This window comes from Haliaeetus leucocephalus, unplaced genomic scaffold (assembly GCF_000737465.1).
Source record: "Haliaeetus leucocephalus isolate CR32 unplaced genomic scaffold, Haliaeetus_leucocephalus-4.0 Scaffold339, whole genome shotgun sequence".
In the NCBI taxonomy this organism is placed as follows: domain Eukaryota; kingdom Metazoa; phylum Chordata; class Aves; order Accipitriformes; family Accipitridae; genus Haliaeetus; species Haliaeetus leucocephalus.
Window position 1 is genome coordinate 10,233,505 of NW_010972775.1, and position 24,793 is coordinate 10,258,297.

At 36.4% G+C, this 24,793-nt stretch overlaps 1 protein-coding gene across 1 annotated transcript in view; it reads left to right on the plus strand.

Moving 5' to 3' along the window:
* MYO5C (myosin VC) overlaps positions 1-22,108 on the plus strand; it is a 35,506-nt gene extending 13,398 nt beyond the window's left edge. The window contains exons 16-42 of the mRNA XM_010572281.1: positions 352-449; positions 1,976-2,062; positions 2,149-2,260; positions 3,198-3,409; positions 4,100-4,265; positions 4,694-4,840; positions 5,437-5,601; positions 5,829-5,922; positions 6,507-6,570; positions 7,793-7,973; positions 8,561-8,654; positions 9,492-9,555; positions 9,642-9,722; positions 10,110-10,290; positions 12,412-12,510; positions 12,728-12,734; positions 13,281-13,332; positions 13,541-13,706; positions 13,943-14,030; positions 14,742-14,837; positions 15,798-15,952; positions 17,661-17,750; positions 19,054-19,204; positions 19,631-19,913; positions 20,943-21,117; positions 21,632-21,712; positions 21,956-22,108. Of these exons, the coding sequence (XP_010570583.1) occupies positions 352-449; positions 1,976-2,062; positions 2,149-2,260; positions 3,198-3,409; positions 4,100-4,265; positions 4,694-4,840; positions 5,437-5,601; positions 5,829-5,922; positions 6,507-6,570; positions 7,793-7,973; positions 8,561-8,654; positions 9,492-9,555; positions 9,642-9,722; positions 10,110-10,290; positions 12,412-12,510; positions 12,728-12,734; positions 13,281-13,332; positions 13,541-13,706; positions 13,943-14,030; positions 14,742-14,837; positions 15,798-15,952; positions 17,661-17,750; positions 19,054-19,204; positions 19,631-19,913; positions 20,943-21,117; positions 21,632-21,712; positions 21,956-22,108 (3,342 nt within the window). The remainder of the gene's footprint in view (positions 1-351; positions 450-1,975; positions 2,063-2,148; positions 2,261-3,197; positions 3,410-4,099; positions 4,266-4,693; positions 4,841-5,436; positions 5,602-5,828; positions 5,923-6,506; positions 6,571-7,792; positions 7,974-8,560; positions 8,655-9,491; positions 9,556-9,641; positions 9,723-10,109; positions 10,291-12,411; positions 12,511-12,727; positions 12,735-13,280; positions 13,333-13,540; positions 13,707-13,942; positions 14,031-14,741; positions 14,838-15,797; positions 15,953-17,660; positions 17,751-19,053; positions 19,205-19,630; positions 19,914-20,942; positions 21,118-21,631; positions 21,713-21,955) is intronic.
* The last annotated feature ends 2,685 nt before the right edge of the window (positions 22,109-24,793 follow it).

Genomic DNA, 24,793 nt, shown 5'->3' on the forward strand with positions numbered 1-24,793 from the left:
AAACGTGCTATTCTGTGATGCTTATACTTTCAGGGAAGTGTACTGGGCAGTCTGAGACTATGATACTGTATTCTATTACTATTCATGGGGGACTATTCAGTTTTCAGAACAGCAAGAGCCAGCCACAGTGCAGTGCTCCAGGTCTGGGTATAAGCAGGTGTGGTTAATTTATATATAGGAGACTGTTACGTACAGTAGGACTCTTAGATTTCCTGTGTTTAAGATCTAAACCCTAAGAAAATCTCCCAGTGTCCAACCAAAACCTAACAAATAATTAAAAACCTAAGATTTGACTTTATACTTAACTGTAAATGCTTCATTAGCAAAACTATTATGTCTGATATTTTCTAGTTCCGGAGTTCTTTGTCTTTACTTATGGTGACACTCAATGCAACCACCCCTCATTATGTACGATGCATAAAGCCAAATGATGAGAAGTTGCCTTTTGAGTAAGTATGTTAGTGGTGTTGAGCTGTTATATTACCTTTAAAATTAAGAGTATTTTTCTATTTCAAAGTAGCTAATGTAAGCAAGCTAAATTCTTATTGTTGAACAACTTCCCATACAGAACATATTTTTCCTTTCAAGATAGCTGAAGTAAAAAAAAATTAAATTGTCTTCTTACAAAAATAGAATCATTCAGTATTGATACCTTTCAAATAGTTATTGATACCTTTCAAATTCTTTATTATCCTAAAATTTTTCAAGCTGGATATTAGTGTTTGTGTATTTGTCATAACATTTTTAGGGGAAAGGTTGTCCACCTTTGATTCAAGTTGGTGGATATTTTGTATAGGTGTGTTTGCTCTTGTACAGTATGGATTAGTACCAGTTAATATTTAGGGGATAAAAGCCAATGCCATTTTCTTTGTGAACTTCCCTTTTGTTCACAGAAATACTTAGAAGAGCTTTAGAAGTCAAAAAAGGTATGACCAGTGTTGAACATAGCCTTGGCTTTTTCCCACAACTTTATATCATTTTAATCTTATAATACAATCACATATGCCAGATAATTTGCATAATTCCTATGACCAGTTTGATAACCACTAACTTGTAAGTAGGAGTTAACCTTGATGCAGCTATTGGTCTGTTTTGTGGGCAGACGTGGAAGCACTCTGGTTTCAGTTATACAGCTTTCAGCTGGAAGGTGGTATACTGACAAATGAAATAAAAGCTTTTATCATATCTGAGTAGGAGGAAAAGACAAACTTTGATTCTAAATTAAGCTTTTAAAGTGTGTTAGCTCATTTTATTGAAGCCAGACAAAATCTGTCCATGCAAAACATGTTACAGATGGCACTGTTTCACTGACACTGCAGTGAGACCTCATTATTCTGTGTAATAGAAATGAGGGGGGAAATAGCTTGGATAATATAAAAACATGTCTGAATTAGACTAGAAGAGTATACCGTAAGTTTGTGAAAGAACAGTATAGTCATTTGTCAGCCACAGGGATCTCTTAGCTAGTACTGGATCGACACTGTAGCATAGTGCTCTGTGGGCATATCAGCTCTGGCCCAGCATTGGAAAGGGTCTTTCCATGCTTTGTGCTGATAATCTTGAACCCCGATATTAATGAGTAAATCCTGGTTTATTCATAATCAGTGTGCTAAAGAGTACGTAGAGAGAGTTTCTTCTCAAACTGCTGAGGGAATTTATTTCTGTGTATGTTTTGTGCTGAGAGTGGCATGATTCTTTGCCACTTCCTGATGCGAACTGTCACGGTTAATATTGAAAGGAAACAGGACTTTTCATAAGAGAGAAATAAATACAGTCTTCCTTTGTTTTGAGGAAGAAAAAGAAAACCCAGATACTACCTATCACATATTTTAAAAAACCGAAACCAAGACACCATATAAAAAGTAGGGAGCTCTGCATCCTACGGGCAGAAATAGAAATCCCGCTAGTAGAATGGTTCTAATTATTATAGCATGCCAAACCCAGCAAAATGTAAAATATAACTCTGCTTTTTTAGGTTTGATTCAAAGAGAGTTGCTCAGCAACTGCGAGCCTGTGGTGTTTTGGAAACTATTCGAATTAGTGCACAGAGCTACCCTTCCAGGTAGGGATGTCAGTGGGCCTCCATATGTCAAAAAATACTTAGGTGTCTCTTAAATGAATTGCATTTACTAACTTTTAATTTTCCAGGTGGACTTACATTGAGTTTTTCAGCCGTTACAGCATTCTTATGACACAGCAGGAACTCTCCATAAATGAGAAGAAGCAGATTTGCAAGATTGTTTTGCAGCGGCTAATCCAGGTTGGTTTGTATGCACTGACTCATTATGTATTATAGCATCTATTATTAATAAAAGGTCTCTTTTGCCAACAGTAGTTGGCAAAACTACTCACTCCTCAAATAGGAAAGATATTGACATTATTACTATCTTTCCTGATGTAGTGTGTTGCACATAGGCTTGCGAGTCAATGAACTTGTGTTGTGACACAGTCATGATGTGGCTGTAGACAGATGATTTAACCTCTCTGTGCTTAGTATCTTCGCTTGTAAAAAGGAAGATATTCTACCTATATTTACAAACCAGTGAACAGTAAATGGTATACATTTGTCAAGTATTAGAAGTTTATGCACACAAGAGGGCTTTTGATGGTGGAATACAGCATACTGGAGAACTGTTCTAAAAACATGCTGTTTTGCATATTGCTCCTATTTGTTAGACAAGCCTGTAGTGATGAGGCTGGTCCAACTCAAGCCAGTGATTCAAATCAGGACTGCATTCAGACTCAGGGATGTATAAGGCCAAACACAGCCGTACTTGCCACATAGCTCCGGCACAGGCCAAGCCTGGGAGCCTGAGCTTGAAAGCAGCTTCTCCCACTGATTCAAGGCCAGACATGTGCACCAAAAGGTACTGTTGAACCCAAGGAACCAGGCTTGTAGGAGGGGGTGAAGAGGTTGCTTTCAAGGTCTTGAAGATTGATAAGTCCAGGTCCTCCATTTTATTTGAGATCACTAGGGTGCGATTTTCGGATGTAATTCTCTGGTTCTTTCCTGCTAAGTGGATTTGTCCCCCCCATATACACCTATCTACAAAGAAGGCAGAGAGGATATTCTTACTTACCAAGATCATGTAATTTCAGAAGAGCTTGCCTGAAGTGACAGTTTATAAAAGGAAGAGAGTGTCTGGTCTACAATAATAAACCAAAAACTTAATATACCTACTGTGGTTTTTTTTCAGGATCATAACCAATATCAGTTTGGGAGAACAAAAATTTTCTTCAGAGCAGGACAGGTTGCTTACTTAGAAAAACTGCGATCAGATAAACTGAGACATGCATGCATCATGATCCAAAAGAGTGTTCGAGGCTGGCTGCATCGGAAGAAATTCCTTCGCATGAAACAAGCAGCTATTATAATACAGCAGTATTTCCGGGGGCAGCGGACTGTGCGGTACTTTTGGCTGATAAATGAATTTGCAGTTAGGGCATGCCTGAAGGGATATAGAAGGTCAAACTAATGCCCAACACTAATTTGGAAGTGTGATTTTTATGAAAGAGCCATTCAGATTTTATTTCCATTTCTTCTTGATTGTAATTATGGATTGAAAATGTTCAAGTTCCTCAGATTATATGAAGAAAGTATTTTAGCATATTTCAGATGTTGTCTGCCAAATTCCTGAGAGGACTGTCTTGCATGTAAGCTCAGTCCTTAGCTAATGATGCATGACCCAATTGTCAGCTGGGCTTACTGCTTAGCTTCAGAGCCAAAGAAGAAATCAGGTAGCAGAAAGGAAAAGCAATTTACAAGGGTCTACAAATTATTGTGTACAAATTGTTATGAGGAGTTATACAGCAGAGAAACTGCACCAGTCATTCACAGAGCAGACTAAGAGGAAGATGTCACTATGTAGGCTTTGAAATTTTGAGAGAGAGACCATCAGAACAATTACTTGTGGAACAGATTTCAAAGATTGTGGATAATTCCCTCTCTTTCACTTTGATTGAAGAAAAAGCTGTATTTTAGAAAGTGCATGCCTGTTTTCAACATCATATTTTTTGTGTGTGTGATTTGACTGACTGAGGGAATGAGTATGAGAAATTTAATGTGACCTAAGTAAACTCTATTATCTTTTGAATTAAGGCAAGCTATAACTGCAAGAACTCTGAAGCAAACATGGGCAGCTATAATAATTCAGAAATACTGTCGGGGTTACCTGGTCCGGAGACTTTGCCAGCTCATCCATGTGGCTGCTGTAACAATTCAAGCTTATACAAGAGGATTTCTAGCAAGAAAGAAATACCGGAAGGTACAGCCTATCAAAAATTTTATTTCAGTGACTGGAAGCCACTATTGCTCTATAAGGAAGATGGAAACTAGGGCAATGACTCCTACCTTTTACATGTCTGGTTCTCATATCTTCTAGTCTTATTTTTATATATTTTATGTATTTTATATATTTTATATATATTTTTATATTGTTACTATAAAAATACTGATACACAGTAGCTTAGATCTAATCTCAAAGTTACCAAGAACTCTGTCTGGTTTGTACTTGATGCAGATCATTTAGTGCGATTACTACAGTGCTTCAAATGTGTCTGCAGCCTTGGTATTTCAGTATTTTGATATTTCGTGAGAAGCATTGTCATTATCAGTGTATGCAGATCCACAGAATGTTATAATTGATGCTGATTGAGCCAGAGATAATTACAGACAGATGTTAATATTTTAAAGGTGCTTGAAGAACACAAGGCTGTGATCCTTCAGAAATATGCCCGTGCATGGCTTGCCAGACGCAGATTTCAGAATATTCGGCGGTTTGTATTGAATATTCAGCTTTCATACAGAGTTCAGCAACTGCAGAAAAAGATGGAAGAACAGGTGAGGGACACCAGTCAATTTATGATTTGTGCTAATTTTTTTATCATATATGTTTTATTCAGAGCTCTCATGTTGACTAGAGGCTTATGTGAATTACAATATCCATACTTTACTTGACAAGGTGGGAGAATACATAAGGTATACGGTCCTCTATAATAAACCACTACTATTCTTCCTACATCCAGGGTAAAAAGAATCATCTAGGGTTTCCTTTTATTTTGGGGTTAGTTTTTCCAATGAGAAGAGTCTGCAATAAACTTTTTCTTTACTGTTTCTTAAGTAGTCTGTCCAATCCCTGGATGGGGTTACTTGTATTAGGATGAAGGATGTGGAGGTACTGCTCTTGTGCAACATATTTAGTAACTTTTGGGAATTCCATATTATGTTTATTTTGCAGCTTATTTTTGAGAGCCATACCAGCCAAATCATCTTTAAGATGGTAGCTTTAATCTAATGGAAACAATCCTTGGTTGAAATAATCATGACTGATATGGGATGGTGAGCAGAAATAGGTCAGGTGCTTCCTTCAAAATTCTATTAAACAGTTTCAGGTGTGCATTTTTCTGTTTTCTTTTAACCTGTCTTGCTTGTTGTAGAATAGAGAGAATCATGGTTTGCTGGAACGATTGACCAGTCTGGCTTCAACTCATATGAATGACATGGATACAATTCAGAAACTTGAATTCGATCTCGAAAAGTTAACTGCTCAAAAGAGAACATATGAAGAGAAATGGAAAAAATATAAAGAGGACAGTGAACAGGTAAATTTTGATTGCCCTCTGGGTGCTTCTATTTTAGTTTAAATAATTTCTTCAGTTACTGAATTTATCAAGTGTATGATTCGAGAGTTACTAAGTAACTTCACTTTTAGGGGGGGTGGCAGGGAAGGAAGGGAGTCCATATATGCTTGTTAAAATGTAAGACCTCCTGTGACCTGTTTTTTCCTCCTTTGTAATTTGTATATTATGCTTACTTTTTGTATATACAGAAAATCTTAAAACTTGAGAATCAGAATAAAGAATTACAAGAACAGAAAGAGACCTTAGAAATAAAGCTCCAAGAAAAAACTGAGGAAATGAAAGGTACAATAACTAAAAGGAGTTTTAAAGGAGTTACAAAGGAGTTACAGTGGGGTAAAGTTGTAAAGTCAGGTTTTCAGCAAAGGTAAATGACTTTTGTTCTAATAAAAGCAATATAAATGCTGAATTTACAGTAAATTCCAAGTTGGTCCTAAGCTTCTCTTGCTTGAGAATATGTAGTACAAATGCATTTAATTTAATGATTAAATTAAATTTGTTCTTTCAGTAGCAAAACCTCTTCTATTATGTTTCCTGTCTCATGCACATGCATTCCTTCAAAGTGTCACTTCATCCTTGGTTCCTTTAATATACTGCTTTTGAAAATCTAATTTCAAAGAACACAAGCAGCCCATGAGATCGAGTATACTTTAGATGAATTACACTTCAGTGTTTCAGAACCTTTTTATTCTATAGCATTACTTGTAAAATTTGCTGTGGTAATTTTTGGCACTTGAGACAGTAATTTCAGCCTTAAAATATGTTAAGGATTACTTATTAAAACAAAACTTCTCGTTGTGGCCATACTGTTTTAATAAACGCACATAATTGCATGAAGGTCTTTGAAATATTGAAATATTTTTTGACAGAGAAAATGGATGACCTCACGAAGCAACTCTTCGATGATGTACAAAAGGAAGAAAATCAGAGAATGTATGGAATCTGAATTTTATTGCTTTGAAACAGCATTCATTTTTTCTCTTTCCCTGCCTTCCTTTCTCCTGCTGAAAATGTATTATGCTCACATCACTAATGAATCTGTGAGTGTTCTTGGGCATTAATGCTAGTACTGAAGTACTTCATGTACAGTTGAGGAAAAGCACATGCTTGTTTGTGGGTCAGTCACATGCAGGAAATTGTATTGTAAACTTGAGACTGTTCTTGCTTTTGCAGTTTCCTGTCTTTCGATGTGTCTTTCTGAGAATTGAAAGGCAACCCTGATCATAATGGTTTCTTTGGACATATCCTCAGATTTCAGTCAGGACTGGAAGAGCAGCTGATGGCCATACCAGTCAGAATTCCTGTGAAGTGAATATTAAAGGACAGAATAGAAAGATTCAGCTTGAAGGAAAGGCAGTGTTTGTAAAGGACATTTGGTTAAAAATGCAGGGGAAAGACTTTTTTTTTCCTCCCTTTGGTATTTCATTTGCAGTATTAAAAATCCTATTATTTAGCAATAAATGGTTGTTGCTTTGCAGCGTGCTTTTCTCAGATCAAGTGTTTATTTCCCAGTAGCTCTTCTCCAGTATAAGACAGAGAACCTTAGGTACCAGATAAATGCTGTTCTCTGAAGCGTGAACAGTGCAGTCAGTCACTGTTCCTGAGGGTTGGAAGCTGTGTGGTGTTCCAGCTCAGTCTGATTTCAGCTGCAAATAACTTCAGACTATACTAAGAGGACTTCTTTGCTATTTTTTCTGCTTTGCCCCTTAGCTATATTATGTTGGAAGCCAGTCCATTCCAGCAGGGACTAGTAGAAAATGGAAAGCTTCTTCCAATGTTTTACTGGGAAGGACGCAGGGCTTTCTGTTGCTATGTCCTTTTTCAGTGCTGACTGCGGCCATAAATGTAGTGCAAAGCTGCTCAGGTAGGCTAACTCTCAGTTAGAAAATTAGCCTTTAAGTGGAAGAACTCAGTTTTGCCTTGAATTCAGTCCCAATATCTGAATTAGATGTAAGGAAATCTGGAGGCATTCTCATTCCATTATCATCCATTTTGCAGATTGATTTGGAGGATGGAGAATAGCATTTTCAAGTAATTATGGTTAGTTTATGTTTTCTTCAATGAAACCTGTCTTTCAAATTAAAATGAAACCAAAGCCCATTCTTTCACTTATGAATGTAGGAAAATAAAACCACCTTTTCATTGTCTTGTTCAGGATACTCGAGAAAAATTTCCAAAATCAGAAGCAGGACTATGAAAAGGAGATTGAATTGTTCAAGGGAGAAATTAAGATTTTAAAAGAAGAAAAAACTCAGCTACAACATCAAATTCAGCAAGAAATTGTCATTCAGGATGGCTTGAAAATGGAAATAGGACAACTTACAAAACAAGTGCAGGTGAAGTATGATGCATTTCATTTTGGAGTCTTTGCTAGATAAAGCAAGTAGAGAATGTGGGAGTTTTATTTATAGATTATCTTCACTAATTTTTTTATCTCCAGTGCATTTTTAGAAGTAGTTATAACCTGTATTTAATACTCCACTATGTTGCGTTGTTTTCGTGCAGTACACAATATGAGTAAGTTACTGCTCGCAGAAATAAGTGCATGTTTTGAAGAGTAATTGTGCCTGAATATTTATACGTTTAAATGTGTGGATCTTTTTTTCTTCCTTTTTCCAAGAAAGTATTGGTTTCTCATGGGGATTTTTCATAAATGTAGTTTATAAACTGAACCTGAAAATAGTACTTTTATGTAAAGTCACATTTTTTTTCTCTGAGTGAATTCCGTGACAGAAACACATATGTTTTCACTACATCACATTACTGTTCTGCTCTGATGCCTGAGAACCAGATGCTTTAAACACAGCACATTTTAAGCCTTTTTACCAAATGAACTTGTTCTTAATTATAATTATGATTTAACTGATACTCAGCCCTTGTTATTCACTTCTTGTCTCAGTCTATAATTTTTTGTCTGATTCAGAAAATACCTGAGTTGCAAAAGGAAATTGAACTGCTGCAGACACAAAAATTGGATGTTGAAAAGCAGGCCCAGTCACAGAAGCGAGAATTGAGGGGTAAGCTACATACTAGATAATTCAGAGAATTTACCAAGTACAATGTGAACCAGGCCAGTTTAAATTGATTTTTTCCATGTTAGCTTTGACAAAACCCCAGTTCTCTTTCCCATCTGGTAGTGATTTCATTCTATTCATACCTTTACTTGCAAAGGGAAAAAAAAAACAATAGGTGAGTTTTACAGAGTGATCACTGAATACTGAGATCTGGGGTACCCCTTTGAAGAAACTCTGATTTCAAACGTTTCTCCTTTGTGTTTAAAAATCAATACTAATAATTTAAACTTCACTTAGAATTTAACAAGTAGCTTATAGAGACTCAAGAATATGGAAACAATACATTATCTAGCTTTCATTCATCCTGTCTTTAGCCTTAGGTGCAATAAATGTCAAATACACTTAAATAACTTGCTGAGTTGGGTTCTCTTTGAGAAAAGGTAGTTAATAAGAATCAGTACTGTTGTGCACTTTGTTTAATGCTAACAATGTCATAGAGCGAACCTATATCTGCAGCATTTAACGTAGTAACCTAGCAGTAGATGACAGATCATCTATACAACTCTATCAGTTGTCCAGATTCAGAACAGGAAGATGTAACTTTGCATTGAAAGTTTGATGTGTTTAGAAAAAAAAAATATTGGTGGTATACTTATCCAGTGCATGTCCAGAAGTAGCACCAAGTCCCTCGTCATATTCATGTAGTAAATCAGATACATTTACTGAGTACCAGGAAGGAACCTTGTAGATTTAGGAAGAGGTTGGTTTGACCTTTATAATCAAACTTAATTTGAAATGTGCGGAGAAAATTATTCATGTAGTAAACTTTGTTTTTTCCAGAAAAGATGTCAGAAGTTACAAAACAGCTTCTTGAAAGCTATGATTTTGAAGATGTAAGAAGCAGGTAATTTTGTTCTGAGGTCTCTTTAAAAAAGCTTAAGAAATGCATTTTGTTCACCTGCACACTAATGATACTGCCTTGTATTCTAGACTCTCTACGGAGGATTTGGAACACTTAAATGAGGATGGAGAACTGTGGTTTGCTTACGAGGGCTTGAAAAAAGCTACAAGGTTAGTTCACTACTTCAATGTTTTCATAACTCAAAGCTGTGATCTAGAAAATAAATGGAAAGATCAGTGAGTAACTAATTTGACAGTGCAATTCTGAACAAATGTTTAAGAAATGAACAAACAATACATTATATGACTGGCTGAGCAGCTTAAAATCAGTTTAACAAACTTTTACTAGGTCAGTCAGATAAGCGTGTATGTGTCAGTTGGGGAAATGTGTTTCCTCTGAGATATCATGCGTAACTTTCAACTCCTTTAATGCGCAGGTGATGTAATGGAATGTCTGCCTGTTAACCACAGTACTTTGTTTTCACTTTGTCTTAAACTTGACCCATTGCATTGAGGTCATACTACATCTGCCATGTTCTTTCTCCTTTTTTTTAACAGAGTATTGGAAAGTCATTTCCAGTCTCAGAAAGAAATATATGAAAAGGAGATTGAAGGTTTGAACTTTAAAGTTGAACATCTTAGCCAAGATATTAATCATCTACAAAAATTATTTCGAGAGGAAAATGACATAAATGATGGTATTCGACTTGAAGTTAGCAGGCTAACTTCAGAAAACCTGGTAAGATCAAGGTGTAGTAAAGCAAAGTATGTTTTTGTTACTTATTAATACAATCCAAATATGTTTGTGGCACAAAGCCCTCAAAATCTTGTGGTCACATCCTTGAAATCTCAAGGCTCGAACAGATATGGCCATCTAAGATTGCACATCCATACAGGCTCTTTCCCTACATGCTGGTGTGGTGTATAAGGAGGCAGCCAAATTTATTGTCCAAATGTACAGCTTGTTGGGGCAGCCTCACAGAAGCTTTTTTGCTTTTTCTTTTGTGTAAACCTGAATTGAGATTTGATTCTAATCACAGAATGGCAATCATTTTACAAACTCTGACTTGGTGTGTAGTGCACACACGGGCTTTGGCTTCTGTTGTTGATAGCTATGGAGACACTGAGAGTTTTTAGAATACATTTGAATCCTTGTACGCTTATGTGGCTGAATGTTCAGTTTTTATAAAAGATGTTTCGGACATCAAAATGTTGCCAGGGTGTCCATTGCTGAGCTCATACAAATATTTTGGTTGTGCTTTTTGCAGTTTCTCAACAATGTGAGGAACTTTTGAAGGGCATAATAATTTCTACAGGTATGCAACTTTATACTGGAAGTCATGAAGAAACAAGCATTTATTTAGGTTTTTCGCCTACACAGAATTTTAACTAGAAATGAATCAGATGTTTAGGAGTGACCAGAAAGTTAGCTCACCATACATTTTTTAATACCTACCTAATTTAAACTTCTCATCTCATAATTAAAAAAAACCCTATTTCTTCGTCAGGCCATACATTTTTCTGATGGAACACTTTCAGTATTTCAGCCTTAATGAAAAGCAGTTTTGTGATACTGTAACTTTCTATGGGTCAGTATTAATAACAGTGTACTGGGTCTGTCTGGGATGGAGTTAACTTTCTTTGAAGCGGTCTGTATGATGCTGCATTTTGGATTTGTGGGTAAAACAGTATTGATAACATGACAGTGTTTTGGCTGTTGCTGAACAAAGCTTGCACAGTGTCAATGTTTTCTCTTTTTCCTACTCTGCCCCACCTCAGCAAGTTAAGCTGGGGTTGGGCAAGAAGTTGGAGGGACACACAGCCCAGACAGCCGACTTAAGCAGACCAGAAGGATATTGCCTACCATATAATGTCATGCTCAGCTCTAAAAACTGAGGTAGAGGAGGAAGAAAGAGGTGTTTGGCTTTATTTTGACCCAGATGTTTTCTTGCTTCTGCTCTCCCTATTCTCTTATTCTCTTCCCTGTTATGGGGGGCATGGGGTGGGGGTAGCGGGGGAGTGAGCATCTCTGTGGGTGTTTGGCTGCTTGCTAGACGGGGTCAAACCACAGCAACCAGCTTCAATTCTCATTGTACTGAGGCATTCAAGTTGAGAATTTAGTTACTTCATTCTTTCCCTGTAGTCAGAGGACAGAAATCAGCATCTTTTTCTCAGAAGCCTCTTTAAAGCTATTTCTGTCTCTCAGGCTGACAAGTTTTATGATTTAATAGTGAAAACCCAGCTGCCTTTGGGATTGCCAGTGGTTACACATTTGTGCTGTTCTGAGGCTCTCTGCACCAGAGGGCAGCTAAGCACCAAGTTGCTAACAAATTGCAGGCAAGGCTTAAAAGTCTAATTTTTAGTACTGTGTAAGACCTACCTAACACAAGCAAGTGCTATTCCAGAAGGCAGTAGATACCGTATTACTTTTCTGCTGAGTGAAAAATAACTAAAGAAATATTTTCAAAACAAAGTTACTAAAATTGAAAACATAAGGAAAAGTTACTTATAATGTGATTTTACAAAAAATGATTTTATAACATACTGGGTTTTTTTCCAATGTTAGTTGAGCTAGGGAAATTAAAGTGTAATTTCCTTTTAAACTAGAATGGAAGAATGGTAGTACTGAGCCAGTCCAAACATTTTGTTAGCTCACTATTTCATTTTTAAGAGTGGCCAGCAGCAGGTGCTTCCAGAAAAGTTAAACAAGTCAGGCAAGCAGGTAGCAGTACCCCTCCAGAGGCTCTCCCCCATCTTTGACTATTTGCAGTTGAAGGTCTTCCAGTGTCATAGGAACTGTTGCAGACATTTGAAAAGAAGGAAGGTGCTGAAATATGCAAATCTGCTTTTCCTCTAAAAGGTGATCCCAGATCTTAAACGGCAAGTTTCTGAACTTGAAAATCAAAAATTAGATCTTGAAAACCGTCTTCAAGAACAGACTGTAAAGTTGAAAGGTAAAGTACCAGTATGGTCCTTAGTCTTTCAGTTGTTTAAGATGAACATGATGTATTCCCTATATTTGAAATTTTAAAAGCTGAAGCAATATTACATGATAACTTCATTGCCTTATTACTTACTTTCTTGCTAGTAAAATGTAAGAAACACAACAAAAAAAAGTGTATAGTTTACAAGTATGTGCGCTTTTTTCTCTTTTTTACTTTTTTGAGGTCATTCAGCTCTATGGTTTGGATGTCTGCAAGTGTATTCAATAGGGTTCTGCTAAGAATACGTATAATGGAGTATGCCCTTTGGAAACAGTGATAAAAAGGAAAGATGTTTTGGAACTTAGGTGTACTCTGTGAGGTGGACTTCAGAGGGTGTTGAAAAATTCAGAGTGGGAGACAGAGGGAAAAGTTCTTGCTAAATTTGCTTGTTTGAAAGTTCTTCTCAATTTAGGAAAGCATACTTTGCTGAGGATTCTGAGTCTTTCTAACTGCAGTGTCTTCCTGAGCAACTGATTTAAAATTTGCAAGTAGTTTTACTGCCAACGGCAAGAAGTTAGTAGTGTCAAAATTCCTCATCCCATATAATTTTGTGTGTGGTGTGGAGTAGTCAGATATTTCTCTGATATATTATCTGGCACGTCATTCAATTTCCTTAGATGGAACAAAATTGTAAGTGTAAGAAGAGATTTACTGAATACTGGTACAGAACAGTAAGCAAATCTGATTTTGTTGTTTTTCTTTTGTTTTGGGTTTTGTTGCTAATTATTACTGAAAAAAATGAAAGAGATGTCTAATCGGCTGCATTATGAGCTAGAAGGGGATAGAACACAAAGACGGTAAATATGTTTTTTTTTTTTAATGTAAGAAATGTAGCTGCTATAAGCTGCGGTGACAGAGTCACTTAAACTCTTTAAAGTACCACATGCAATGTAAGATTTGCTTTACAGCTTTGTGTACAGTTAATAAGTAATGGACAAATATGATACGACTATGCTTTAACAAAAGAAGAATAAAAGACAAAGCTTCTTATCTATCTATTTTTAGAACTAATGAGGCCCAGAATGAAGTAGACATAAAAGAAAAAGAGAGGCTGAAAGTTACAAGCCAAGAAATTGAGGGGTTGAGCAATGGTTTGATGCAAGATGAAATCCAGGATGAAGTACAAAGCAAAATAAAGCAAGAAACGACTCGACTTACTGTGGAAAACATGGTGAGGAAATGAAATCATCATTAAGAAACTGTATCTGAAATGCAGGATGAAAAGAAAGAAATCATGATTTCGTGGTATGGACAGGACGTTTTCTCAATTCATTTGGGGAGGAAAAAAGATATCAAATATAAGTAAAACCACATCATAGTGCTCTTTAATTGTGGTAATAACATGTAGCAGTAGAAGACATTTTTTAATTGTGGTTGCTCTGAACTCATAGACTTTGATTATTACAGGATCTTGAAGAAAAACTAGACATGAAAGATAGAATAATAAAAAAATTGGAGGATCAAATCAAAACTCTTACCAAGACCATTGAAAAAGGTAAGATATTGTTATGTTTTGGGTTTTTTTTAATAGCGTTGAATGTTCAGTGTATATTTGAAGGAAAGTATATTTAAAAAAAGAAAAAGGTAGGGTTTGGGGCAGGGTTAGAAACCTAACACCTCAGAAAAAATTGCTAGGGCAACGATCAGCAGAAATTACATAAAAGTCCTTTCCTGTATTTTTTTTTCCCAGCTAAATAATGGGCACATATGGGACTTAGACTATACGATATGGGTTAAGCCAGAGGCATAAGGTTCTGTCAACAAAAGTTAATACATATCCTCACACAAACTATCTCTGAGCCAGCAGAATGTTAGTTTTGCATCAGATGAGTAACTCCTCCCATTACCCTTCAAATGGCAGATGGTTCCTGATAGGAAGTTAGTTTGTACAAAGCTCTCATATAGCAAGTAATTGTAGAATACTCTTAAAAACATTGCAGAGGTGACTAATGTAGACATGTATTGTTGCTGTTTATTTGTGTTATTAATGCAAGTAATTCCACTGAATCTAGTGAAGCTATTCACATGAATAATAGAAATGTTACTTAACTCATAATGCTTGGTACCATAAGCTAAGAACATTATTGTGAACAGGGACCATACTCTGTTTATTACAGAGAAAACTTCTTTTCTCCAATAGTTTGTTCTAATGTGAACATTAGCTTAGCTGTTTACCTGCAAGTAACAGTGCTTTTGTGTTTGACAGCTGAAGCTCATGTGCCAACTTTGTCCAAAGAGTATATTGGAATGATGGAGTACAAAAAAGAGGATGAAGAAAGGATCATTCAAAATCTGATCCTCGGTATTTTATCAGTAGTCAGTGATATTCAGTGTAGAACACTGCAACAAGAACTACTAGGCGCCATGTTTCACTTATGTTCAAAGTTGCCTTTTTCCCACTCTCTTACCACCAGTACAACTTGGGGGCTCTATATTGCTCTTTTTCTACTGCCAGACATTTCAAGTACAGAAGTGCTTTATCTGTGTAAAAACCATTTGTCTGACTCTACATAATGCTGACTCTATTATCTTTCTTATTATTTATTCACTTATAAAGCTATAAATCTCAAGAGCACACCAGGGACTTGAATTTACTTTCTTCCTGGTCATCTACTAAGTCTGTAAGTCACTGGGTTTGTATCCACGTGTGACGGATTACTCTCCTGTCTGTCCTTTCCATATCATTCCCTTCACTGGAAGGGAATGTACTTTCATGTTTCTCTTCTACAGGAATTTTGTCCTTCCTCTGAGTTACTTTACAATATCAATCTTACTGCCAAACCAGCTTTTTGCATTAGCTTACAATTAATAGTAAACTCAACAAATTTTCCATGTACATTAGTACCATTGTTAAATACTGCTTGGAAACAACATCTTCCTTTTCTTCTCACCTACTTCAGTCTTGTGAATGTTTATATCTTTGTGAACAAAGGTGCATCATTAAGCAATGCCAGAATTTGGTGGGGCCTCCAGTGAGTAGTTAAATGCAAATTGCTTTTTGAAGTTGTCCTGTCTGGCATAGCCCATGCTGGACCTTAGAATTTGCTACAATACTCTCCTATCTCTCTGGAAAACTTAATTAATACTCTTATATGAACAACACTGTTACAGAAGTTTTCAGAAATAAGCAATTAATGAGTAAATCCATTATCAAGTGACTGGTCACTAAAGAAATGAACCCCATAGTGCTTGTCTTTTTCAGAATGATACATCCAATCTTTGAATTTTTGTATAATAAACCTTATGACTCTCCTTTATGCAGATTTAAAGCCACGTGGAGTTGTAGTTAATATGATACCTGGCCTTCCAGCTCACATCCTGTTCATGTGTGTGAGGTATGCAGATTATCTGAATGATGCTGACATGCTGAAATCTTTCATGAATGTAACCATTGATGGTATCAAACAAGTTGTTAAGGTAGGAATTATGTTTGGCTGTACTGTACTTTTTGATTTTTAATGTAAGGTTTACAAGATGCATGCATAGTACTTGGGGAATGCTGATGCTTTCATTTCCTAGTATTCCTATAATAGAATAACAATCATTAGTGACACTCTTTTTGAAGTTTGTAGTAGTATCCCTGTAAAGCCTCCAGCTAAGGTTCTACTGTGCTGAACACAGAATGCATTAACATAAATTATTTTTATCTGAAGAGCTCGTTGACAAAATCATTTAAAGTATTTCCATTTTACAGGGAGTAGCTAATCAGGTGAACTGCACCTGTGCTTTCAGCACTGCTAAAAGTCAGATGGACATAAAGCTTCATATGTCTGGCAGCAGGCGGATGTCGGAATTTTAAGAGGTTTTTACACTGCTGTTCTACTAGTGTAATGGTTTTTTGACATGTCATTTGGTACTGCAGCATTAGTACCCAAATGCTTAAAGTTATGTTGCCAGCCAGTTTACAAAATCAAGTTATAAACAAGAATTGTTAGCCTGTTGTCTCATCTATATGACAAATTCAGCCACGTGAATGCTTTATTATGGATTTATAATGCAATAAAACACCAGGCATGCTTTGTAGCACAGGCAGGAATGGACTATGGTTTATGCAGTTGAATTTGTTGTGTAGAGAATGCCTATAGTTTTTTCACAAATAAATTTATACCACAGTTTATCCATGTTGTGGTTTAATCCCAGCCAGCAACTAAGCACCACGCAGCTGCTCGCTCACTCCCCCATCCAGTGGGATGTGGAAGAGAATCGGAAAAAAAAGTAAAACTCATGGGTTGAAATAAAGATAGTTTAATAGGACAGAAGGGAAGAAAATAATAATGATAATAATAAAATGACAATAATAGTAATAAAAGAACTGGAATATACAAAACAAGTGATGCACAATGCAATTGCTCACCATTCACCGACCGATGCCCAGTTAGTTCCCAAGCAGTGACCTGTGCCCTCCTGGCCAACCCCACCTGGTTTATATACTGGGTATGGAATACCCCTTTGGCCAGTTTGGGTCAGGTGTCCTGGCTGTGTCCCCTCCCAGGTTCGTGTGCCCCTCCAGCCTTCTTGCTGGCTGGGCATGAGAAGCTGAAATACCCTTGACTTAGTCTAAACATTACTTAGCAACAACGGAAAACATCAGTGTGTTATCAACATTCTTCTCATACTAACTCCAAAACATGACACTATACCAGCTACTAGAAAGAAAATTAACTCTATCCCAGCCTAAAGCAAGACAATCCATTAGAAAAGCTTGTGTTTAGTTAGCAAAAAAAACCCACCATAAACATAGTTAGAATTGTGCTTATATGTAGTTCAGTTTCGTTTGTGTACACAGGTGTTGTTCACACTTTTTTTGCAGGAAGGCCTCCAGTACACTACAACACTATGCATAGAAATGTGTAAAACTGTTTCGTTCAGGCTAATTTATTTAGCCAGTCTGTCATATAAATGAGTCTTAAATAGTGTTTACCGAATAGAAGAGGGATCTTTGCTATGTGTATATTAGCCTGAAAACACAGAATGATTTGTTCAGCTAGCATGTTATAGATGCTCTATGCTCCTTCTGCTATAGATAGGCTCTATTATACCAATTATGTAATGGTCTTAAGTTTAGTTATTAAATTAACTTCATGAGACAATACCATTATAAGACTGCTTTACTTACCATTTTCAGGAACATTCAGAAGACTTTGAGATGTTGTCCTTTTGGCTTTCCAATACACATTATTTTCTTAACTGTTTGAAGCAGTACAGCGGGGAAGAGGTAGGATTGATTTCAGTATTTTACCTTTGACAGACTTTAATCGGAATTAAAAATAGTGATAATAGATAGATAAATATTCACCAGCTCACCACTGTTCCTTCCAGATATTTACGTATTCACAGTGCTCTGCAGTGGTGTTATATGTCTTGCACAAATAATAAGACAGTATAGAACTAATGGAGCAAGTGAAATCAAGGAAAGATTAAAGTACTAAAGTAGGTTAAAGACATGACATAGAAACTGCTGCTTAATTTAAACTCTTCCACATGAGCTTAATGCGAGCTGGACTTCAGATATCCAGCTATGTATCTATATAACAAACGGTTTTACTATTTTATAATTGTGACCATTCAAACACCTACTACTACCAAAGTAAGGTTACAGAAGAAAATCTCAGTAAAGGAGCAAAACAATAAAATGCGTATTTTTCCTTATTTCACTTGCTTGTTTAAGATAAGTTTTATCCTGAGATTCAAAATTCTTTTAATTCTTTTAAATTGAAAACTCTTGCTATATTTTTTTGCTAGGTTTTATAAACTTAGGTAGACTGAACTGAAATTGCATAGACACATAAGAATATAGTCTTCAGGATTAAAGCAAAGAGGTAGGCTAAAGCCTTGGAATCACAGTAACTTTGTACTATCTAGGCAGCAGTACTCCCTCTTGTGGTCATATCGATAACATCTAAAGAGCAGTGGAGGATTGAAAACATTTAAACTTAATTAGTAACAGTCTTTTACAATTTAGTTGCAACAGTAGAGAAAGGTCTGAATCCACAATTTAGAGTTTTATTCTATACTGCTAATGAACACTCAAGACTTCACACAAGTTAGGATTCAGTCTAGACTTTCGAAGTCAGAACTTTCCTGATGAAAAGTCCAAAAATGGGATCCCTTTGCAGCAATAAAATGTAATTTTTTTTTTTGCAAACATAGCTTAAACAGCTGCGGTTTGGCTTTTTTTTGCGGGGGTGGTGGCAGGGCGGGCATGGGATGCTTTCTGTTTAAGTGATCTAGGAATTGCTCCAAAGTTCATTCAAGTCTATGCATGTCTTTGCTTTGGCTTCAGCAGGCTTTAGGAACAGAGTAAACGTGAACACAAACTGGACACAGACTGAAAAATTAAGTACAGGAAGCCCAGAACTGGAAGCATCCATTGAAGTTAGCTGTAGCTTTCACTCATTCTGAGACTGTTCAGCCAGAGATGGAATGAGTTGCTCTAATACATACATTACATTATAGTAACAATTTATAATTATAATGTTATGTGATTTCTAATAATTATATTTACAACTTACTTGTAGGGATTTATGAAGTGTAACACTCCACGTCAGAATAAGAACTGTTTGAAGCATTTTGATCTCTCAGAATACAGACAAATTCTTAGTGATTTGGCCATTTGTATCTATCACCAATTCATTATTGTAATGGAGAACAACATTCAGCCCATGATCGGTAAGACAGCAGCAATCCAAACAGACTTAAATGTAGCTTGTAAAGTATACAAATAAAGCTTATATAGGGAGGCAAAGGATGGGACAGACTTCATTCTCCTGTTGATTTATACATGTGTACCTGCATGTGTGTTTCTGCACATATAAATTCCACTGAATGGTATATCCCCACAGGGTTTGGAAAGACTCTTTCCTCACAACATTTCCTGGTGTGGGATAATGCTTTGAAACCAATCAACATTCTACAAAAACAAAAGGCCTTTTAAAATTTGTGTGCTCTAGAAGCCTTTGTCGGTATCTTATTTTTCTTGTATCATTTAACTTTTAAAATATCCTGAAAGTAGGTGTTGTTCAATAATAAAGTTAATGTAACTGAAAGGAGCCTTAAGAGTTTTGGTCTTATCAGTTATTTTCTATTGTATTTCAGTACCAGGCATGCTGGAATATGAAAGTCTTCAGGGAATTTCTGGCTTGAAACCTACAGGGTTCCGTAAACGTTCTTCTAGTATAGACGACACAGATACCTACACAATGACCTCTATCCTGCAACAGCTCAGCTATTTTTATAGTACTATGTGCCAGAATGGCTTGGACCCTGAGCTTCTAAAACAGGCAGTGAAGCAGCTTTTCTTTCTGATTGGAGCTATCACCCTCAATAGTCTCTTCCTCCGCAAGGACATGTGCTCGTGTAGAAAAGGAATGCAGATAAGGTAAAGCCAGTAAAGTCGCAGCAAGCTTGGGAATGACTTTTTAACACTTTTGTGTAATGTCTTTTATCTCTAAGTCACTGGATATTCTGTAACCGTTTGGCTGGAAGTAGCCAACTGTTTTTTACTCTTTGAAAAAGTAGATCTTTGCATTTTGGGCTCAGGTTTCTCAACATAACATATTACAAATTATTCTTTCCATGGAAACACTAATGGAAGAAAAGACAGAGAAAATTACAGTCTGGAGTTTAAAGTCAGACATGTTTAGGATTCTTTCCATGCTAGTTCACCCCTGATGTGACAAGTAGTATTTTTAATTCTTTCTTACAATAGTAAACAGGTGCAACATCTCCTGGCTGGCAGACAGACAAAAGCTGACTTGCATTTTTCATGCTTAGTGATGAGAAAGGCACTGAGACAGAGCCTTTGAGGGTGTAGATCAGGATTCACCTGTCTTGTTACAGGCATCAAGAGAACATGCTCCTAACAGTTTTGCAGAACGTAACAGTTCATTTGTTCTCCATTTAGACAGTCTGCAGACTGAGGTGAAAGAAAATCAGTAAAATCTTGACCCATCTGGGAACATTACTAGAAAAAAGCTTCTTTAGCCTTTAAGTCATCAGTTATAAGCCCAGCTCTGCTTTGTAATGTGCAAAGATTGTTCTCGTTTTCTGTACGAGCTCAGTTGTAAATGAATATTTTAAAGACATATAGTGCTACAGTGTACTAGGCAATGCCAGTATATATATATTAGTAATTTTCTGTAAAAAACAGCAAAACTAACACCTTGCTTTCTATTATCCAAGCTTTAAGAAATAAAAACATAAAAAGAATTGAAATATACAAGGGATTAAACTTACAGATCAATGAGCTATTGTTTGATTTTTATGATCTACAGGTATAGTCTTTAACTTAAAATGTATGAATTTAAACACTGCATTAGAGAAGCATTCCTTCTTTAGAAGTCTTTAATGTAACTTGCTTGTTAGGGGGAACCTGACATTTCTCTTGTCTGTTCATGGTTTAACCCAGATGTAATATCAGCTACTTGGAAGAATGGCTTAAGGACAAGAATCTTCAAAGCAGCAATGCTAAAGAAACTTTGGAGCCTCTATCTCAAGCAGCCTGGCTCCTTCAGGTCAAAAAGATCACAGATGATGATGCCAAGGAAATATGTGCACACTGCACATCTCTTTCTACTGTGCAGGTAATGAACCATCTGTTTTCATCTGGCAGTACCAATTGCAGAATCTTAGCTATCTGAAATAATTTGTGGCAAAGAGCTATTGGCCTTTCATTTGATAAAAATACCATTCTTCGGCATTCCACATCACCATTTGTTAAATTGAATTTTTAACTCCTTATTCCTGTTTGTTAGCATTTTAACTGCTCCCGTGGTGAATACTTGCCTGCTTTGTTCTATCCCATGTTTTTATTCCACAGTATATTTTCTTTACCTTGTCACAGGCTTTTTTTGTTGTTTCCCTTAATCGATTCAGCTTTTTCTACATCTCCTTGATCCTGCTGACACCTCTGGAAATGAGTCATAGCAGTCATCATATATGTAACAACTCCTTACATGACCAGTCAAAATTCTCTATTGTAAAATTCTTTACTGAAACTTTAATTAAATATCAATAAAGATGTCATATTAATGCTTTCTTCTTTTTGTCTCCTTACTTTTTGTAACATAGTAAAATAGTATTTTGTATTTTGAACAGATAGTTAAGATCCTCAACTCATACACTCCAATAGATGATTTTGAGAAAAGAGTGACTCCATCATTTGTTCGTAAAGTCCAGGTAAGAGCTACAACTATTATTTCTCATATTCAACTTCGCACAGTTTTTGATGCTACTTAGTTATACTTGACCTTTACATCATATTATTACTAAGTTGCTCAGCTTCTAGACATTTGGAACTGACCAAAACAAGTCTCCTTAACATCATGTGAAAGCAAGATTTGCAATGGGAAGCAAACAATATACTGGTTTTGCTTTGATTCTTAATACAATATTTTCTTACCTTTTCTGTTATAATTTCAGGCTATGCTAAACAGTCGTGAGGATGTTCCACAGTTGATGCTCGATACCAAATATCTCTTTCAAGTGACGTTTCCTTTCACCCCTTCTCCACATGCCTTGGAAATGATACAAGTCCCCAGCAGCTTCAAACTTGGCTTTCTCACAAGGGTTTAATAAAACCAATGCAACGGTATTTTGTCAGAGAATATATAAAGACAGGCAGACTTTCATGGTTCATTCCTCCAGCTGCTGAATAGTATAGCAGCTTGCAGTGAATTAAACTGTTAAAAGCTTGTTCTTGAGTCAAGACTTAAAAAGTAGGAATAATTTCAGCTTGTGATTTCCTTCTCTCTTTTCTTACTCTTCTCCCTTCATTACAGTCCTGCAGTGATGACTTTATATCATCATCTGGACACAAAGCTAACCATACAGTTTTTTAGCCCAAACCTGTCAAGAAAAGCATTTATCTGACAAGCTTGCACTGGTGCTTTGTCAGCACCAGTCAGAGGGGAAGACTGCCATGTGATAAATGTTACTACTTTACAATTTTTCTTGCCTTCACTTTCTGTAACGAGAGATTTTTTTTGCCAAAGTAATTCAGTTCATTGCCTTGATATACTGGTTCTGTTTTACAGTAGCTTTCACCCTTCTGTACTTCTTATACCTTTATTCCTTTCATAGGAGAAGTCTTTTATAAGAGTTCCTCCAGAAGACTGTGGCAGGAGGGAAGGGAAGGTCCTTCCACAATTGTTTTTAAAAAAAAATCAATATAAATAGCTACATTGAAACTGGGGAACTGAGATCAATCAAAGACAATTGCTGTTACAAACCCACATTGTCTTTTTGCAGGCATGCTGGCTTAGCTCACTGAATGCTTGCATTGCAGCTCAGGCACACTAGGCAGCTCTTCAGCCAGGGGAAGGACTCAGGTGCTCTTCTTGAAGACAGATTTCAGTTTTGTTCTCTGCAGTGACAAGTCTGGATTTTCGTATCAGTCATTATAATAGAAAAGTCAGATATAAAACTCATGTCATGATCCAGGTTTGAATTACAGACTTGTTTCTCTAAAAAACTGGAGTCATATCCTGGTTTGGTTCCATCTCTAGTGCAGTGTATTTCAGAGTATACACTGAGTATGCACACATGTGCACATCATCTTTCTCCCTTTCTGTTTTTTGCTGGTTTCCTTTCTCCAGTCCAGACACTGAGTAGGAGTGAATGCAGCTACTGTGGTCTGGTCTTACTGATAAACCAAGCTTAATTCCTTACATTTCATCTTTATTTCATTTCGATTGCAGGATCCTTAGAAGCAGAAGTGGTCCCCATTTTGCTTTGTTCAGCCTGCTCCCTGTAGTCAGAGTGCAACAAACAGTAACTTTATTTAGTACTGGACCCTGTCAGAACAACTGGAGAAACAGCATTCGCCTCACCACAATGATGACTGTCCTTAGAAATTCCTCAGTAAATAATGCTAGTTTTTTAGCTAGTCTGTTAGACATAGTTATTAAAATCAAGTACTAGAGCTTTGAAATATTTAAAGGATTCTAATTAATTTAGTTAATTTAAATATTACAGGAAGGAATAAGTGTTTTGATTTTTTTTTATTATTATTACACAGTGTTAGTACTGTTTGTTTAACTTCACAGAACTATCTGTAAATATAAAGAAGGAATCATTCTTGCTCTTTAGTGTTCTTGGTGTTTACTATGTACAGTGAAATATGTACGGTGATATCCACAGAGATATATTCAAAATATATGAAGGAAAAATTTTGTGTTTTGTTCAATAACAATAGAAGCTGTACAAAATATTGCAGACATGTAGGTAGACTAGTATTTTAATCTGTTAAATAAAGTAGCTTTTAAATCAATTTGTAGTGCTTTGAGTGATGCAACAGTTATGTTTTAAATATGGGATCATTTGAAAGAAGTTACTTGGAACTATGTGAACATTAGTTAATACTGTCAGTCTTGTATTGCACCATAAACATTTATTTAATGGTCTAGTTGCTTTCCTGTAACATTGTATCTTCCTGTCAGAATGGTATGCTGTCCTTGGCTCCTCAGGAATTTCTGTAAATATTTTAATGCAAGCAAGTTTTGTTGCTGTAATTTGTAGATAGCCTTTTTTCGCAGTTACTGGAGCTGTATGTCTGTTACCTGGGACGGTATGAGTAAAATCACAGCCCGCTCTTAAGTCTACACCGCATAGAAGTGGCAGAAGGCATGTATGTCTTTATGACAAAAATTGTTGATCAAGGAAAGTTGTTCTGACAATTTGATGCTAGGTTACTTTGAGAGGTTTGTGTGAAGTATGCTATTAACATCATGTATGCAAACAGCAAAATACATTTGTAAAAGAAAGTTGAAAATGATCAGTGTCTACTGTATGCTTTCAGAAACTTATCTTGCTTTTGCTGACATTAATGCGTTCAACCAGTGTGTAGCTACAAAATTCTGTTTGTTATCTGTAATTTTTCTGAATATAAGGAGCAGTTTTAGTGAAGGCAGATACATGGAAAAGGTATTACTGAGGTTAACTTTCCTACAATGGTATTTAAGGAGAAAGCTATTTCATTCAAATGGGAAAATGTCAAATGATGATCATTACTGCAGTGGGAAAGCACTGAAATGGCTTACGGAGAGATGTGTAAGATGCTGTTGGCATCTTTGGATGTGTTTAGACATGTGGCTCCTGCAGTTTCTGGGGTAGGACTCAGCAGCGTAGGTGGTCCCTTTCAGTCCTGTGTTCCCATAATATTCTAATAGAAAAGATTAGGACAGGTCACTTCTACCCAAGTCTCTGCTGGGCTGAGACCTTCCCCCCCCCCCCCCCCCCCCCCTCCCGTCTTCATTCCTC